General features: G+C 40.8%; 1 protein-coding gene across 1 annotated transcript; it reads right to left on the bottom strand.

Moving 5' to 3' along the window:
- Positions 1-205: 205 nt before the first annotated feature.
- Positions 206-19,232, bottom strand: LOC106744764 (cyclin-dependent kinase 5 activator 1). The gene is made up of 4 exons (XM_014619784.1): positions 18,774-19,232; positions 17,936-18,178; positions 1,224-1,520; positions 206-316 (listed from the first exon to the last, which is right to left on the bottom strand). The coding sequence occupies exons 1-4, from the start codon at positions 19,218-19,220 to the stop codon at positions 221-223; spliced, it is 1,083 nt and encodes a 360-aa protein (XP_014475270.1). The 5' UTR covers positions 19,221-19,232; the 3' UTR covers positions 206-220.
- Positions 19,233-19,323: the final 91 nt, after the last annotated feature.

Below are 19,323 nucleotides of genomic sequence, written 5' to 3'. Positions count from 1 at the left end.
GCCGCACGACGGACAGAAAACGTCGTCGTCGCGGCTAGACCGCGGCCGCTGAGACGGTGGCGGCTGCTGCTGGCGAGGTAACGTCGAAACTGAAGCCGAGGTCGATGCAGTGGGGTCAAGCTGCGAGCGCGGCTCCTCGTCGTCGCGATGGCCATCGTCAGAGCGTCGTGACGTCGCAGCCGTGCCTGGCGATGCGCACCAGCAGGTGTGTGTAGCTCCGTCAAGCTGCCTTGGTGGGTACCGCGACTCCGGAGACGACGAGGCTCCGTTCGAGGCCGCTACCAGTCAGACTACCACGTTCGCTGGCACCGCAGGCCTGCGCAAATTTCGATTAGAGTCCATACGTTCCGAGTCTTTGGCCTCTAATCTTTCTCAACTCTCTTTTATCGATAAAAGTACTTGCGCGCGGAATAAGCGAATGATACAACTTTGCTGCAACAGCAACATTCTTTTTTCCGTGTAACTCCTATTGCTGCTATTATATTAACAAGTGATTTGCTGTTCCAGTAAAACATGTTTTCCTCATGTGGCTTCTCAACCAATCGGGTGGTTTCTGAGCCATTTTTGGAGGCACTTCTATAAATAAAAGAGAGTTCAAAATATGGGCCTTTAACGTGGTTCTTTCGAAAACAACGAAACTAGGTGCGAATGAAAAATGTAGTAATTAACGTCGCACACTTGAGAAAGAATTAGCTATAGGAGCTAAAATAGGGATAGTTAATGTCATTGCGCGCTGCAACTAAATTTATCAGCTATCCGAGTGAAGGAGCTACGGCGAATAATATAATTGTATCTTGCATGCAATTTCATTTCTATTATATTAAACACGCAGCGCGCGTTTATACAAACTGTCAAATCCAAATATCTACCAGCTATTTAGTTTTCGCATGGTCGAATTTTTAAAATTAATTTTAAGAATATTTCAAATGAATCTCATCCTTGTTATATTGGAAAAATAGAAGAATATTTTTGACTTTGTCGTTCAATGTTCGAAATAAAAGAAAACGCGAGACTCCTCACTCTCTTTGTTGATTCATCTACTTCACGTGAAATGACATAAGCGACGTCAGTGACTTAACGTACGATTGAGTGCTCAGTCAAGAGTAGCTAAATTTATCAAATTTATACGTGGTGAATTCTCAAAGCGATGATATTTGTTTTATCGCGTCACGTCAGGAAATCGTATCGATTCCGTTAGCAAAATCGAAAATCTTAACCCGCACCTTAAGCTCGGTGAAGATCTCTGTGAAGAATCCGGGCTCGCTATTGATTCGCAGCATCTCGGAGCTAAGTCGGTTGACGATCAGGAGGCACCGGTCCCAGAACTTGTCCTTGCTGTCCTCGATGAGGAACGGCTTGAGCGGGTAACTGATCTCGTTGCCCATGTAACTGTAGCTCAGGTAGAGACACGTTAGTACTGTCGCCTGAAGCTCCTTCTCGGACGCCTCGTCTCCGTCGACGAGCTCTTTCACCAACATATACACGAACACTACGTTGGCAGGGTTTATAAAAGGGACGTCCTGAAAAAAGAAAATATATCAAGAAATGCAAACGTACCATTAAGCGACGTTTTGTTCTATCGTTGCGCTCGTTGCCTTCCTTACGCTAAAGTTTTATTCGTGTATCCTTCCATCGGGAAAAAACTCGCCGGGCACAAACTGCGTTGTAAAATACTATTTAACAAAAAAATAAAAATCGATTTTTTGAAGTTCTGGATTAGAATGCTTTCTCTTTAAATAGAATCAGAATTTCCGACTTGGGTTCTCTCTTTCTTCTTTCGCTTCTTTTTCTGCGAAAGAAGTACTAGTACCCTATCTTAGACAACGATGAACGATGAGAAGTTCGTGACAACTCGCAATTACAAAAAGAAAAAAGGAAGGTTTCATTAGGTCACTTTGAAATCCCTTGAATAGGCCGTAGTGTTATGATGTTCGTCTAAGACAATATTTAAACTATATTGACGTTCATACGATGTAACTCTTATGTTCATTTCTATCGCGCCCTTAAGTCTATCCGAAAAGGCCTTAAACTTATGTTAAGGTTCAATCAATGTTTGTAGAAACAGCCACTAGAATTTGAGTTAATTTCCAATGCGATTACAGAGGAATCGTGCATTTACGTGTTCGTGCGTGTGTCGTTATGAAAAATATGAGCGCGCATTTCCGTAGACTTCGAGTGTACACACATGTGTTTTCGCACACGAGCATGCGCGTATGTGTGCCCATCAATATAAATAATAACGTAGCAGGCATGTATCGGACGTAAGCGCTTCGGATGCAAATATAGTCGCACAGATGTTAATTAGTGCGGATACACATATAACGAGAATACTTTGTATAAATAGAGAGTCTATTTATACACGACAAGATCTCCGTTAGCCATGAAACATAAAAGTAAATGTACGCATTCGAGTAAATCTAAATATACGACTACAATATCAATCTGCTGCGTAACGCAATTTTAGAAAAAGAAAAAGCATAGCCCGCGCGTATACGCGTCCTACGGATACGTAATAAATATGACGTGAATTCCCGGTAACGCGCTATATTGAAAATAGCGAAAAAATCTACACGTGTCTCTTTGACTCGATGAGCTCACTCGAGCGTGCGCAATTCGTATATTGGTTAAGAAATTTACTGTGCGGACGTTGCGAAAGGAAAAGATTGTCTGTTTTAATATATATATTTAAAATTTTCGATAAATATCAAGACAACATAAAGCCCCTTCTACATCATGTGACGTTATTCTGTGATAAATCGAATTAGATTTAGTATCTAGAGTTAACACGTGTCGACATAAAATGTTAAAAATGAAATAGAAAGCAAAATGTCACTAGAAGTCGAATTATATTATTGAATAGAATATAGTCCTTAAAAGTCGTTCTTATTTGGGCTGTGTTCCAAAATTTACTGCCAGCGCTGAAAATCTATAGTTCATGTTATGTACTATAGATGTTCAACATTGGCAGTAAATATTGGAACGTAGCCATTGAACCGACCATTGTGCTTGAGAGTGTCGTCCCATAGCCAATGAAAAGACGAAACGGGAAAACGGAAAATATAGTGGAGAGTGACCAATCAAAACGATTGTTAGAAATTCGCATACATGTATCGATATAGAACGATTAGGATCTGAGGACAAGGCTTAATAAAACGCGAAGTAAGATAAGAAGGAAGCTCTTGCGCTGTTCATAAATTTAGCACTAGAGAAATTTAAAGAAGATTAAAAAATAAAGGGTAAAACTCAAAATAAGCAATAAGAATTTATAAATAACAAGAGTTTTATAATTGTATAATAAATTAAAGATTAAACTTTTTAATCCAACTGTTGATTAAAAGATTGAAATTACAATATTTGACTATTTCAGTGTCAATTCGGTGTGTATTGATAATATTACACAAGTATTTAATCATTCTTGCGTCATTGAAGATTGCAAATACGATTTTACTCATTTTTATCTATTAACATTTCTGTGTAATAAAATTTAATTTGTTACTTTATGAATCATAAATGTAAATTGCATAGAAAAAATATAAGAAGTCCTGAAACTTTGAAGTCTCTTAACATCGGCAATCTATCTAATGTATTTTATTGAACCATATATATATATATGTGTGTGTGTGTGTGCGTGTGTGCACATTACGTATCGCAACGCGTCCGAGACGAATTCGCCTTACGCATTGCCGCACGGGCGGCGTGAGTGCATCGATTCGTGACATAGAGAATATGTGCAAGTGGTTGTAGTAGTGGATGCAGCTCGGTCGAGCCGCCGCACATGTGGGTGCATTAAGTGAACGCGCACGGTGAGGGCACACGGTGACCTGGGAGGATCGATGCCCTCGATAAGTTTTCCCCGATCGGCAACCTGCTGCTGTTTTTACTTACTGTCCGCGCTAACCGCACAGTTGACCAAAGCAGGCGGCCCTCCGTTCCTCGTTAGCCGTCGCTTTTAATGCACATTATGCCGCGCGCGCACTCACGTTCGCAATTTGTGCACACGCCACGTTGCATCCCCCCGTGCTCAAGCCCTTAGGTGCCCGAGTGCGTCGCGGCAGGGCCGTCGACTCTTAGTGACCACGACGACGACGATGTTGCATATACACACACACACACACACACACATCCTCGGATGTCGTATGCGCGTAAAATAATCGGAGCAGTGTACTTTGCACAATGCAGCGGAAAGAAAAAGGGTGCGCCATCTCGCATGAACGCACGCTCGCGCCGAGTGCCTCCAGCCGAGATACTTCCGATCTTCTCGCGAGAACCCGCACCTAATCCGCGCTTAACCCACTCAGGAAATCGTGTACACAAGCGAAGAAAGGTATCCTTTGACAGGCCGCGAACTACGGATAGACGATGCACCTTGTAGTCTGGAGCTCCTCTCGACACCGAACTTCGTGCTACTTTGCACGCTCGCTGGCTCGAGTAGCCTACTTCAGCGAGTTCTTGAATTTCCACTCGCAATTATTCTCAGAGGAAGGATGATAGCCGACTGGTTGAGAGAACGAGGTAAATAATGTAAATAATGTAAATTAAGACTATTATAACTTCAGACGTAACGGCTTAAGGTTTACGGGAAAGCCGAAAACCTCCGCCAGATCTTTCCAAGAGTAAAGTAGTCCCCCAGTATCTTCAACATTGTATCACGAGAGTTTCAAAAAGGAGCCTCTTAAAAGGGGCCGTTTATTATTTATCAAACACAATTAATTTCCTACACAGAGAGAACGGTTTCTTTGAATGCAGTATTCTTATTTGTTTGACTTGGATATGTTCGATTCAAGCAACATAACTTTATACAAAATGTCATTTTATTTCATTATGATGGAAAAAATATTATTTAACCCTCCGTCGATAACCTGGGTCGTTGAAGACTTCGTCGAATCATTGATGGTAAATTCTAGAATAACCGATAGATGGAGAAGTTCGTTATTTTCCCCTAAAAAAAATTTTGTTACATTGAGATGACATGTATATGAGGACATTATTCAGTCGTTCATCTCTTAATAAAAACGATTAAAATATACGTTTAAGTCCTCAGTGACTCAAATTGCTGACCATGTATTTTTGCAAATCTATAATTAAAATCCTTTGTATTTTACATACTTTTTAAGTTCATTTTAATATAATATAAAAAATTTAATATAATATAAAAAATTTGATATAATAAAAATTAATAAAATATAATTTTAATATAATATAAAATTATATATAATGTAATGGCTCTCTCAAGAATACAATTAAATAATATGAAAAAAGGCACATTTTCCATTTTATGGTGAAAAAGATAGAAAAACTATGTATTGTTGTATATAATGTGATAAATCATGTGTGCGAAAAGTACCGCACTCATTATAAACAATGTACTATTTAAATATTTTTATTTTTTGTATTTTTTAAATTAATTTTTATAAAAATAAACTAAATTTAATAGTCAATCTGTTATAAAAATGATTTTACTATAGTAAAATGAGAAAATGAAACGAAACAATTTTGTTCTTTGAAGCAAACAATTTTATTCCTTGAAATGAACAATAAATTATATATGAGCTAAATAATACATTATTTTGATCAAACAATAAAATTATTTGAAAAGTGAAATAATTATATTTGTTGGGTCAAATTTAGTTTGTTTAGATTATGGCCCTTAACGTGTGTCGCATAAGCGGATGTAATAAACGCAACAATCATATAAAGTCACACGGGACACTCGCATTTTATTTCGGCGGATGTCCAGACTCAATATTTGAATTTTCGGCATTCAAAACTTTTTCACATATAGTCTTCGATTTTTACTCGTACGCGTCTCGTGTCGTTTCAAAGTCACATAGCCTCGAGCGTAGTAATATACACATTACGTAAATGCCGAGTAATCATGCCGGTTCTTCGTCGTATTATCGTCGTACTGAAATGTTAATCCGGTTTAGCAATAACCGTAGTTAATGAGCTCTTGTATTTAGTTAGAATATATTTTTAGATGAAAAACAATATCAATCGGATATGCAAGAGGTCATTAATTACGGTTATTATTCAATTGGATTAATCGTTGCCAGGTAATAGGACGCAAAGGTAAATACATCGGGATACACTGAGAAACAACCCGTTTAGTTGACTCAAATAAAGTTTTTGTTTGTATATGGACAAATAAATATTTTGGTGGGACCAAAGTTGGGTTCTCTGAAACGAAAATGTAAAAGGTCTTATTCAGAGAATCAAATCTTTGATTTAGAGAACTAAAGAGTTGCAACGAGCGCCAGAGATTAACACGTTAGTATTTGCGCGTATGTTTCTCGTCAATCCATTGATATATCTAATCGGCGACGCTATATTTTTTGTTGCAGAACTGTGACAAAAAGTGGCCGATCCTGAGTTCCCGATATGTTAGTGAGTGAAGAATAAAAATTCAAAGTGGTGATTTTTTGTTGGTTGATGTATAAGATAAATCAATGCCATTTACCCTTATTTTGTTGATTTTTGAATGCACACTAAGAAAAAGAAATGGTTAATTTTACTACAAGTTATAGTCATTTTCGGCGTCAGCAATATCTTTCTGTTATTTTAACAAAAAATAATAGCAGCAATATGCATACAATGTTGTTATCAATAACACTAGTAATGCTTACTATACATATAAGTTACTCAATATTATTATTTCACTATGAATATATGAAATAAGGTTACAAATATACCAAGCATTTTTTCTCAGTGTACATTTTGCACTTATGTATCTGTACTGTCCATTGTAATATGCTGCTTGAAACTATTAGGGCATCGCCCTCTGTGTAAAATAACTGTTATATTTACTAAATATTTTACGAGTTTTCAAACCATTTTGTTTGCAATTATCGATAAATTTGATATAAATGTGATATGTACATCTAACGTTTCTCTGGTAAAAGTTATAATTCTCTCGTGAAATGAGAATCTCGTTTTTTGACAAACGGTAAACATTCACGAAAAGGAATATTTTTCTTCTCTCTCTCGATATGTCGAAAGTAACGTGATTTCTAGTTTGCTATTTTTTCCATGTGATCCACGACCGCGAAGGCACATTCTCAAAGTGCGAAAATTTGTCGATAAATATTTTTACTTTTCGTAAAATCATCAAGTGTTGTTAAAACGATCATGCTCGCGCAGTAAAAAGTGACAAGTAAAAAATAAAGTTAGTGAAGTGCGAACGATATGGAATAACATGTCAGGATGCTGAAGAAGCTGAAGATGGATGTGAAGCGATACGGTCGAGGAATATCAATGTGCGATGGTGAGTGCAAACCTCAAATGCTCATAAAGCATCTCATTATGCATGTAATGTATGCGATATTATTTAGCCGTACATCGCATTAATCGTCGATACACGGAGAAAAATAATTTTGCTGTTGTGGTCAAAATAATTTTGTTGCCATGATAGAAAATATTTTACTGAGTGAACTTTGTTGAGCGAATTCCTTAAGACATGTTAATTTGCTGCTAGAACAAAATAATATTTTCCTACATTTACTAATTTTTTCTTAGAGCAAAGTAATTTGCAGATTCAGCAAAATAACGTAGCGAGAGGAAATTAATACTCTTAACGAACCATTTTGTCGTCCACATAGTAACTGGTAGATTTTGATTTTGACAGCATAAAATTTGCTATGTCAACAAATTAATTTTCTCCGTGTAACAAAAGCCATAGCACTAAGGCTATGTATTTTAACCTTGTCGAATTACCCGAAACATTGCGAGAAAGATTTAGGAATCAATATGAAACAAGAAATAGCAAATAGGAATCAGTATGAACAATTAATATACACCATGAAAAAGCAATAACAATAACTGGTCAATGTAGGGAAGACTAGGGCTAATTGGCTAAACAGGTAAGTTGGCAAAATCGATTATTTCTGTTGTTCTCTAACAGGTTACGGAATCGAGCAAGTAGGGGTTTTATAACCACCTCTGACATGTTTAAAATCTTTGCTAGCTCGATTTTACAATCTCAGAAAATGGCAGAAATAATCAGTTTGCCAACGGTCTCCCTAACACGTAAACAAAACACGCCCGAGAGTATATTTCCAGCGTCCTGTCCAACTGTCTCGTCATCCCCGGCGACGATCGAAACATCTTCATTTGCGCTTCGAATCCTCGCGCTTACGTTTACTCTTTAATCACACTCTCGGCGCTAGGAGGACCTAAAAAACATTAATATTCGTCGAGAGAATGAGTCGCGAGACTGTCGCGTGCACGACTCATTAAGGTTTCCACGTGCTTCGGCCGACTGGTGGAGAGGCTCGTCTCTCGATCAGATATAATGTCGCTCGGGAGCTTCGAGGGCTGGTTCCGCGGTCGCAGCAGAATTGGGGGTGCCAATATACCCAGCGAGAATGTATATATCCTACTGGCGGTCGATATTCGCCAGGGGTGAGCGGCCTGCCGCTCGTCCGCCCGCCTATGCCGTGCGGGCAGCAGCTCCGCACGTTATTCGAGTCTCACCTGTGTTGTAGACCTGAGCCTTTTAATTAAATTTCCAAGACCACGAATAGGGAGAGAGAGAGAGAGAGAGAAAGAGGGAGAGAAATTCACCAGAACGAGTCGCAGAAACCGCGCTACTCCGGCCAATTAGCGGGCGCGAGCGTGCACGCGAAACGTCCTCAACGGCAATTAGAATCTGACGTTTAGCCAGCTCAGGGGTGTCGTCGTCCCCCGATGTGAAGAGAGAAGTTTACCCCGCGAGGACTCAACTCCGCGTGAATTATGCGCGCTCGCGTAATTAAATTATGCAAATTGAACGAAGTACATATCGTACCGCGCGAGATATCTGCGAGCTAATAATAAGGCGTCCGTTTACGTAGGAGACACTTTCGCGAAACGATCTTGACGGAATAGCGCGGAGGTCGAGCCGATTTCGCGATTGTGCACGTTCGGGGATCGCGCTCGGACGGATCGGGCCCGATGTCGTCAGTTTGTTTCCCTCGGGACAGGACTAATTAGGAGACAAACGACGTCTTGCACGTGTCGCGCGTGTGAAACGTGACGGAATTTTCGATCTGAGCCGCGTACGGTTTCCCCCTAACCAGATTTTCATCAACGCGATGACCGATTTGATCTTGTTTGAGGGGTTGAGACGGCCGACCGATCGCGAAACTTGCCGCGACGGAAGGCCGTCTACGACGCGTGTCTGCTCGCGTGTTTCGACATTCCGATGGTGCTAACTGGCATTAGACGAGTGACGTAGGAAGTCAATATTCCACTTATGCTATAGTTGTAATGGCTTATTATAGTTGAGTGCGCGGCGATGCTCGATCCTACGCTGTACGCGCTTATCGCGACGGGCTGACAGGACGAGTTTATTTCCATCGCAGTTAGACGCGTCTTGAGAAAATTACGGATCGAATTAAATGGTTCTTAGTGCGCGCAGAAAAATACATGCTGCATTCAAATAAATATTATATTTGTTTCAAGCATTTCATATTTTTATATGCAAATTCGCAAGTATGTCATAGGTTCATCATAAACATCAAACTTATTCCAAATATATTTTGAATCCTAGTAAGTTTAGTACTTCGAACAAGAATATTAAATTAAAACACACCAAAACTAAAAGTTCGGTTAACTTGTTCCAATTAATCGAATTTAACTCTTCTTCGACGAAGTTCATAATATTCTTGAAAAGAGAACAAATTTTTTTTTGAATAACATGATAATGAGCTTCTCTAATCTAATCTAATCTGTGATGAGTTTATTTTAATATTATTATTAAGAAAATATTTTTTGTTCAAGACAACCATTATTTATAAGAAGAATAAACTGATTAATCGCTTTCCTTCGCAGTATAATCATTGTTTTCTCTGCGTAGAATGATTAAGTATTTTCATTATGATTAGTATTTTAAAATAAATTAGTATTTTAAAGTGATTAATGATTAATGTTTTAAACGAATCGAGGAGACAGACTTGCGCTATTTTCATTTCCCCGCTAACTGAAATATTTAAATTTGTGTCATTCTAATGTCAAATAATTAGAAAATCACATATGCTGAGAGAGAAAACATGCGTGTGAAGAACAATGTCGCGAAGATAATCGTACATCTATTCTTCATAAGTTTCGTAAATTATGACGAATGTCGGCTCACTTAAGTACTCATATCAGACGAACTTACGTGTGATTCTATTTTCGGATTATTGGATACGATCAGAGATGGTTCGATAACGACGAGATGGGTGTGTCGCGAAGCAAATGAGGTTTACTTAGGATTGTACTTAGGTCGTGTCTTTGTGTATTTGGAGAGCGATTCCGGCTGTAATGAAAGGTCGCTAAAAATATTCCCCGCAATATCACTTCGAACTGAATCTCGCGTCGAAACACTTGATTAGAAGGCGCGAATTAAATGTCAAGTTCCAAACTGCGAGCACGAGCGTGCATATTTGTCGCTTTGATTACGTTAGAGATACTCGAAATTGAAAATTTATTCTCTGCATTAGTTTTCAGATGAATTTGATGGAGTCGCTCGCAAGGTTAAGCCGGCAAGTTATCGCGCAACGACTTAATTGCACGCGCGTACATGTCAGAAAGGCGTAATGCAAATGCGATTAATGTGTAAATTCTCCCGGCCTCATTAACATCCGATTTTATCGCTACACGTTACATATTCGCATGTATTAATTTTAAACAGACGTACTCATCGTTACTTTTTGCATACACGGTTACGCTTCACGTTTTGTACTTGAGGGATTAGGTTCAAGCACGTACTGGATCGATCGTGGTTGGTCAATTTGTTCACTGCTTACGTCTTAAAGCAAAATTGTGGATAAATCCCGATTTTTCTTTCTAAATCGATGCCAGAGAGGAAAGGGATTCTGCGAGTCACGTGCTTGTTTCAAATAGTTCGTTGTGTTGGCGAGGAAAAAATGGTTAGAAAATTAATTTCCTTTTTAACACTGAACTAAAGGATATTTTTATCAATATCTAATGCTAGGTTACATTTCCAAATTCCTGTTATTGTCAATCTCGTACAGTTATGATATCTATATGGCGGATATCCTCATTGAAGTTATGGCAACTTACACAGATCTTTTTCTTAGGACTAAGGTTCTTACAACCTTTATGCCTGAGCGAAAAATAATATTTAATGTTTCGTTGCGGCAACCATATCTAGTCAAATGACATCCGTAGTGTTTTCTCCGTGTAGCTTTCATTAAATTAACGGCATTAAATAATCTGTGCCTTGGCTCTAATTGGTTCTATCCATTCTTGTTGATTTGATATCAAAGAGCCTCATAACACACTTTTATCTTTACAAAATATATGACGTACTTTGTTGTCGATATTTAGAAAGGAGGTCGGAATACACTAGAAAATTATTCATCTCACTATCGTCCAGCTCATTGCGAATCGTGAGTAATTAAACGCAAATCCGTTAGCGCGGTCACGTCTAATGAACGCGGGAAAGCTCGAGTTTTCGTGTGTAGCACGGTGGTACGAGAGAAACAATAGCGGACCATCGTTACGAGATTGCTATCCCGCGCATGCGTCCTTCGTTAAAATAATTACTGTCCTGAAAACTGAAACTTAATATAGCGCTCGCTGTTCGCGCTCTCCTATTTTTTGTAGTACTAATTTAAGGACGCCGCGTAAGAAAAATCCGTTAACTGCATCAAGTTTCTTACGCATGACCGTAGATTTAGGAAGGTGGAGATAATCTCGAAGGATGCGCGACAAGGGCCGATAGAAGCTCGTGAGGAACGGGAGAAAAAAAGAGAGAGAGAGAGAGAACAGATAGGAAGAACGTCTCCCTGTCGCAATTAAGATCGAGGGGTGAACGTCCCTTCTACGAACCCCCGCATTTTTTTACACACACACACACACAACATATCCCTGCGGAACAGTTCAAACGAACGCGTCGCCGTGCGTCGATCGCAGGGCGCACGTGACCCTTCATCATCCCTTGCGCGGTTTTCCCCCTCGCTGCTCGCATCTTTCCCAACGGGGAATCTTAGGTCCTGTTGATCGGATCCTTATTAGCTCGTTCCGCCGCGGGGTTTGCCACGATGCTAGGTGACGACGAGTGCTCCGTTAGTCTATTAACCGCAGCCTCTCGCCACGAGACGCGGTGGCGCGTGACAATATTCATTCCGGATGCGCGAACGAACAATCAATCACCTCGCTCTCTCGGAAGTTACGCTACGATGTGCACCGTGCGCGCTCCCGACTAACACAATTTCCACGACGGAAAGTGAGGAGAAGAAACGCGCGCTACGTGCGTAGCGTCGCCTCCACGGTCGATTTAAACGTGGTCCTAGTCGGTTAACGTCCCCCGTTGACAGGATCAAGAGAGAGAGAGAAAGGGAGCGAGAAATTATCTTAGGGGGCGAGCTGGAAATAGTCAAAAGGGCGTTGGAGTTGCGAGAGGATTTGAGGCTGAAAATCAACGTGTTTGGACGGTGAGCTCAGGGCTCAAGAGCTTCGAGGACAAAAGCCGCGTATGTATATTGACCTACGCGACACGTACTCGACGAGAAGCCTAAACACACGCACGTGGACGCACGAGTAGCCACCCCTTGTTGTAATCCGCAGCTACAGCGCGTTACTCGCGACTAACAGTTGTGTGTTCGCATTGTGCTCGAGTAGCAGGAATACTCGGCGCGCGCCGTGTGAGTCGGCTTTTATGCGTACTGAACAAATTTGCAGAATCTGATTAATCGTGTTCCAAGGAAATTCAATTCGACCGTATCTTGGACGGGTATTTTTCGGAGAACGTGCCTCGTCAATGCGGTGGTCGCATCACATTCGATACTTCGAAAAATTAATGACGGCCGCACGAGCGTGTCGAGTCCCGAAATAATTGAACAGATCGAACGCGCGCGCCCGCTTAATTTGTAAATCCTGCATGTCCTCCTCGATGCTGTAATTTCCATGTTTATTAATGCAAGTTTATTACTGCTCGTCGGGAATCACCTTTAGAAGTGTAAAAGCGTTTCGGTCATTTAAAAAAGTCGAGAAACATCAAGCGTGCGATGCGCACTGAAAAATTAATTTGGTTGGATCTACCTGACAGTGGACAATTAAACGCGTTTTGATTGAAGGAAATAGAATTTCTGGTTATAAGAATCAAATTTGATTTCATGAGAGCATAGAAATTTTGCTTCCTTTAAGTTGTAGAGTTGAGTGCCTTATTTTCAATGGCGCATATATCAAGAAAGCTTACAAATTTAGTATTTGTCAAGCAAAAGTATATCCTTCTTATACATTTATTTCACTACTTAAATAATAAATATTAATTTGAAACGAAATTGAAGCAGACATATACACAATATTACAAATATGAAAATATTATGTTTTATTTTTCTTATTAATACTGTTTTTATGCATTAATTAATCTAATAGAGATACATAGAAAAAAATACATAAGTGTTTAAATATGTGCATATGTATACGTACTTCGAGTATCGCTACAATTGAAGTGAATTTAGTTAGTTATAACATCAAAATGATATATATCGTTTTAACATCCTTTCGACGTCATCTTAACTTTTATGTGACCTTTCATTCTACGTAGGTTGAGAATATCTCAACTTTCGAATGATCGATCGTTTTTAAATTGCGCCGATAATTAGGTTAAATTAAAATCTATATATAGTGCAAATTTCAACGAATTCTTAAAACACGTTTTATGCTACTACCACCTTAACTAAAAAGCATTTATTTGTCCAGTGTCCAGTAGATCCAATCAAATTCATTTTTCAGTACGCGCATCCGATGAGACCGGGGGGTGAGAAAGTTAGACGGCCGATAAAAAGGGCGAGCCTGGTTGAATAATCATTCGATTAGTGGACTCGTTAGTGGAACATTTTCTGGGTGCCGAGATAACGCGTAGCTTATCAGATGGTTGACGCGAGGCTTTATCTCGTGCGCCCTTTCAGCGATTCCACACGTGGATTTATCGACGTGAGAAATCGATGCCGCTGGTGGGCGCAGAGGTGTTACTAGGGAGCGTGTCTACGCAGGGGGACTTCATTATGAACGTCTTCGACGCCTCCCTCTAAAGTGGGCTGAAACACGCGAACGTCGCAATACTTTGCAAATTGTCGCAAATGGCAAAATGCGCCGCAAATCTTCGGGAACAATCAGAGAGTAGTTTGCGAAAGGACGTTTACATTTTGCGTTTCGCATGTCTCGAAATTACAACATGTAAATTACATGAACGAGACTATTAGGTCATAAAAGATTTTAAATGAGAAAGAAGGAGAGAGATAGAAAGGGAGACGGCAACCCGAGCATTATTTTCCATTCAAGAACGATCTCGTTTCGGATTCTTGGCGGATTTTTGGATTTCTTTCGCTGTGAAAATTTGCGAAAATCCAGCAATTTCAATGAGGTCATGATGAAAAAGCACGTGACCACGCGAAGCTAATTGCGAATTCAGACTAGGTAGAAGGTATTTCCTTCTCGGGAAAATTATTCGATTCACAGAGAGAGAGAGAGAGAGAGAGAGAGAGAGAGAGAGAAAGTATATGTTTATTAACGTTCTAGGACAAATCCCCTAAAACGTGTAATAAATACATTATAATTGCAAAATATGTAAATATAAGATAATATACATATTTCTGAACTGTGTTACGTAAAAGAAATTTAAGATAATGCCTAAAGCCGTTATAGGAATTACTATTTCGGATATTAGTTGGAATTTTATTCCAAATATTAGCGGCTGTACATCTGAAAGATCATTGTGTTTCGTACGACAGATTGGAATTATTAAGAGTTCATAAGATGTCCTGGTGTTACGTAGTACAGTTTTACTCCTGAATTTAGAAGTCCGAAAGAATAATATAAATTATTGTTGAGATAAAATGGCTTACAAAAGACACCCGATGAAATATCTTCTCTGTTTTTCAACTTTTTAACTTTTAAACAGTTAGCTGGCTGTAGCAGGGGATGGTATGCTCATCAGTTCAGAAAAAGAGAGAGAGAGAGAGAGAGAGAGAGAGAAAGAGTTTGAACGTCGACCGAAGTGCGGATAGTGTGCAGCTGTCTGCAATAATTGCGACATGAACGTCACTCGTGACGAAGGAGGAACTCCACCCACGGGAACGGGGAATATCCGATGCAGTGGTCAAGAATTATTACCGGTGCGCGCTTCGCGCTATTTTTCCATGAAACTTCACGACCGGCTGAAGATTGCACGACACGCGCGCGCCGGTCAATAGCGAGACTTCCGTCGTAAAGTAGGTAAAAGAACGTCGCCGATTTGGCCGTCAGATAATTAACCCTTTCGTGCGCGACGTATCGATACAAATGCGTTCCAACGGCAATACCGTATCGTCGCGACACCGGTCTTGCCTTCTCACTAAGCTTACTTCGGTTTATTACCTCGCATGACCAAGCGCTGTCGTCGCAGCAATTTTGAACGAAAACAATAAGCCCGCTCTCTTTTTACAAGACTCGGGAAAAAATGAGTCACTTCTTCTCGAGCGACTCGAGCGATCCCCCCCTGCGACAATTGTGTCGACTCGAAGTAACGCATAAAGCAGCTCTGAGATTAACGTTCGCCTATCGAATGAAAAAAAAAAAAAAGAGGAGAGAACCGGCCGCGCTTTTCATTTGCGACATTGGCAGGGAAAATTCGGACCCTTTGGTGAAAACTGATACACCGTGCATACGGTACAGGGCACAAAGTGGATAAACAACAGCGTAGATTTTTGCATTGTATTATTAATAGTCCGATAGTATTTTTAAGCCGACGGCCATCTACGTCAGTTGACTATCGGAGTGAAATATTTTTAGTTTGATCGATAGCTTCCACGCGAGGAGAAGCCGAGTCTTATAGGGGCCGTGTGTAATTTGCATAGGTCGCAATCGCGCACGATAGTCCCCATTAGCATAAACGCTAAATTCATAATCGAATAAAGAGAAACCAGTACCGATCGAGACCGCGAGCAAACGTCGCCACGGATTGATCGCGGACTGCTTCCTCCTCCCCGTCGGAGGAGGACGGCCGATTTCGTCGAGAGTGCCGCTCCGAGTTGATCCAACGAGGGAAACTTTCCTCACGACCGATGGAATCGATTCAGATGCGGAAACCTCGTCCCCGAATTTACTCGCCCACCTCTTCTCGTTTATCCCACCCATACGCGTGCACGCGCGCGAGATTCAGAGCCGAAGGGATTTTCAGGCGAATCGAAGCTCAACATTTCTCTCGTTCGATTCGATACCGCCGAAAAGTTTCGTCCTCACGTTGCCGCGAAACGCGATTTCTCGTCGCGCGATCCGCAACGAAAGCTGCCACACATTGCGTCGGGAAACGTTGGGAAATAATTCTCTTAATTCCCGGCGCAACGATATCGGGCCGCTAATGCGTCCTGAGTGACTCTTATTACCAATCACTGCGTATTCCCGCGAGACACTAACCGCCTCCCGGAGGACTCGTTGCTGCAGGAGCCCTTTCCTCGAGACGCGTGCGGACCGTGGGTCCTTAACTGCGGCCCCTCGGGAGAACGAAGCCTTTTAACGTGTCGAGAACAATGAGAACAAATATCCGCGTTCCTTAATTGGATCGCGGTTGCGATCGTCTCGTAACATCGCGACATATGGACGTCGATATACGAAATTGGCTGGAATAATAGTTGCTGTGCGAGAGTCCAGTGTACAGTGCGCAAAAAAAATACTAGATTTAAGTAAGTAATTATTTAAATAAAATAAAAGTATCAATACCCGGATGTGTACGTAAATCTGGACATATTCTTATTGTTTTGGTTTTTAATTAATAACTAATGTCTAAACTTTCGACCATGAATATGTATATTTACGTTTAATATATACATATATTCTATGTTGAACGTAAAAATATTCGTATTTAAAGACCAAAATAATAAATAAAAAATGTCCAGGTTTAAGTAAGAGAAACCGATGCTAGCTGGCTAAAGGGGTAAATTGGTTAATCGAATGTTTCCGCTATCTTCTAACAGATTACAGAATCGAGTAATCAGAGATTTCAAACATGTCGAAGAGGGTTATGAAATCCCTATTTGATTCTGTAACTTGTTTGGACATTGGTACTTTTACCTTACTCCTTAGCAAATTTTCGCTTTCAAGTAATATTTATTTGATCCGAGTGAAATATTTTCCAAATAAATTATCCAGCTAGAGTATTGATTTGATTCAAGTAAAATTTACTTAGTCCAAGTGAAAATTTGCGAGGGAATATTGGAATAATAATTATTTACGTGAATCTAGCACTTTTCCTTTTCGGCGTAATTTTTGTGAAATATTCGAGTGAAATTTTTTAAAATAATTTAACCCCTCCCTGTCGATAACTCGTCGTTCATTAAAATAATTAATTGCATCGAAAACTCGCGCGATTCAGAAACATACGTGGTGTATTTTTTTCTCTCAGCGTAATTGTTCCCATAATATGTACACGCGCGCAGCTTGGAGAGAGAATAATTTTTTAAAATTTGTGTATGCGCTCGTGCGTCGCGCTCGAGCGAGCGTCGACCGCGCGTCGATATCGTATTCGCATATATAACGGCGTTATCGCAGTTCAATCATCGGGAGTTAATTGCGTCGTGCCGTTGGTGCGTCTTAATTACCTAATTATCGCGATAGCGAGATATAACCGCAGTAGAGTGATATATTAATTATAAACCGTCCAACCAGTGTCCGCGTATTAATCACGTTATCGACGAACATGCTTGCGGAGCATGTTAACTATCTGGTAAATGAAAGTGTTTGCTACAAGGTAGAGATTCTTTCGCGAATATAGAACATCCATTATGCCACCTCTGTATTTCTCATTGGCACATTACACATGCCGCAATGTTTATCGAGCACGCGTCGGAATATTTTCGCGGTCCGTCTGATAAAGAGAGAGGTATCAAAGAGAAATCCGTCCGAAATATTGTTTCCTCCTTTCTCTGTCGCGAATCTCCGATATCCGTACAAGCAATCGATCATATCAACTCACCTGCCAGCCTTGAAGCAGGAGACTTCTGTCGACAGTTCTGAGCCACATGACAGCGTCGCCGGCTTGGAAGTCCCTTAATCGGGTGCATTTCCTGTGCAGGAAGACGCCGAGGCACTTGAGCAATTCCGAGGTGGAGGCCTGGATGACGGTTTTCCTTGGTCCAGGGGGCAGGGGTTTCTGCACCAATTTCTCGCATGTCGGATTGTGCGTAGTGTGATTATTGTTCGACGCCGGTGGTTTCGTCTAATCGAGAAAAAAGAATAAATGGAATTCTCGTTAGTAAATTATCCTCTCTCGATGATAAGTTAGTGAAATAATATATATGTGCGTGTATATATATATATATCTTTCTCATACATACATACATATATATATATCTTGTCACAACATGAAACGTTTTCGAGCTAACGAAGGGGAAAGTTAGCAAGAGGGCGATATTTTGTAAAGAACGAAACAACACGCGCAATATACCACACGAAAGGAGATATCAAGACGATCGATAGACATTCGATCGTGGTTGGGGTCAAAGTACGTTGTACATTTCGTTCCTTACACTATTTTATCTGTCTCTAGACCCCGCGTAACATGTACGGACATGGCACTATCATAGCGTGTTTAACGTATGATCGACAAAAATCTTCTCTCGTCGAATTTGCAACTTGTCCAAAAAAAAAAAATGAGCGTACGATCGATAGATCCAATTCCATTCGTTTCGCGTATCTCACGAGCGAGTTTTGCGCGCAATTGCCGAAACATTTCTCCAAAATGACCGAGCAGGGCCGCGAGAAGCGCCTTTCGAGCGAAACGGGAAGTCCCGCTGCGAAATGAGAGCACTCACCTGCGGCGTTTGTATGTTCTTATTCTTATCAACAATAGGTATATTATCGAGCGGCTGTCTGAAGGCGATGTTCTTATTCTTGTTGTCGAGCTTCTTCTTGTTGTTGTTCGCCGTGCTGAACCGCTTCCACGACAGGGCGTTGATGAAGAGCGAGTGCTTCTTCAAGTTCTTCTCCAGAGCGTTCTTCTCCGAGATGATCCTCGCGTTGTCGTTGTTGTTCAGGTTAATGTTATTATTCTGTAACGAGTTGTTGTTGGTCGGCGGATGATTCGTGGGTGGCGCCGGCGCCACCGTTGCGACGCTGCTTTTGTTCTCGCGATTCTTCGCGTTGTTCAGCTGCTCGTAGTTGAAGTTGTTCAATGTGAAGTCGGCGGGATGCTGGTGTCCCGCCGGCGGATAAACGGATCCGCGACGATCCCGCGGACTAAACGACAACACGGTCCCCATGGCGGCGATACGGTGGTCCGGATGTTGCGGTAGAGGCTGCTGCTGTGGTTGTTGTTGTTGCTGTTGCTGCTGCTGTTGCTGCGGCTGCTGAGTCGTCGGTTGC

The sequence above is a fragment of the Dinoponera quadriceps genome, unplaced genomic scaffold (genome assembly GCF_001313825.1).
Source record: "Dinoponera quadriceps isolate SergipeBrazil2010 unplaced genomic scaffold, ASM131382v1 scaffold1471, whole genome shotgun sequence".
Classification (NCBI taxonomy): domain Eukaryota; kingdom Metazoa; phylum Arthropoda; class Insecta; order Hymenoptera; family Formicidae; genus Dinoponera; species Dinoponera quadriceps.
The sequence above is the reverse complement of the archived record's forward strand: the minus strand, read 5'-3'. Positions and strand labels throughout refer to the sequence as shown.

What these genes read in the sequence shown, in the direction of transcription:
- LOC106744764 (XM_014619784.1), bottom strand. Translation starts at nt 19,220, where the DNA reads ATGGGGACCGTGTTGTCGTTTAGTCCGCGGGATCGTCGCGGATCCGTT. An exon ending in AGAACATACAAACGCCGCAG is followed by an intron (nt 18,179 to 18,773) that starts GTGAGTGCTCTC and finishes TTTCTCGATTAG; the next exon opens with ACGAAACCACCGGCGTCGAA. An exon ending in TCCTGCTTCAAGGCTGGCAG is followed by an intron (nt 1,521 to 17,935) that starts GTGAGTTGATAT and finishes TTCTTTTTTCAG; the next exon opens with GACGTCCCTTTTATAAACCC.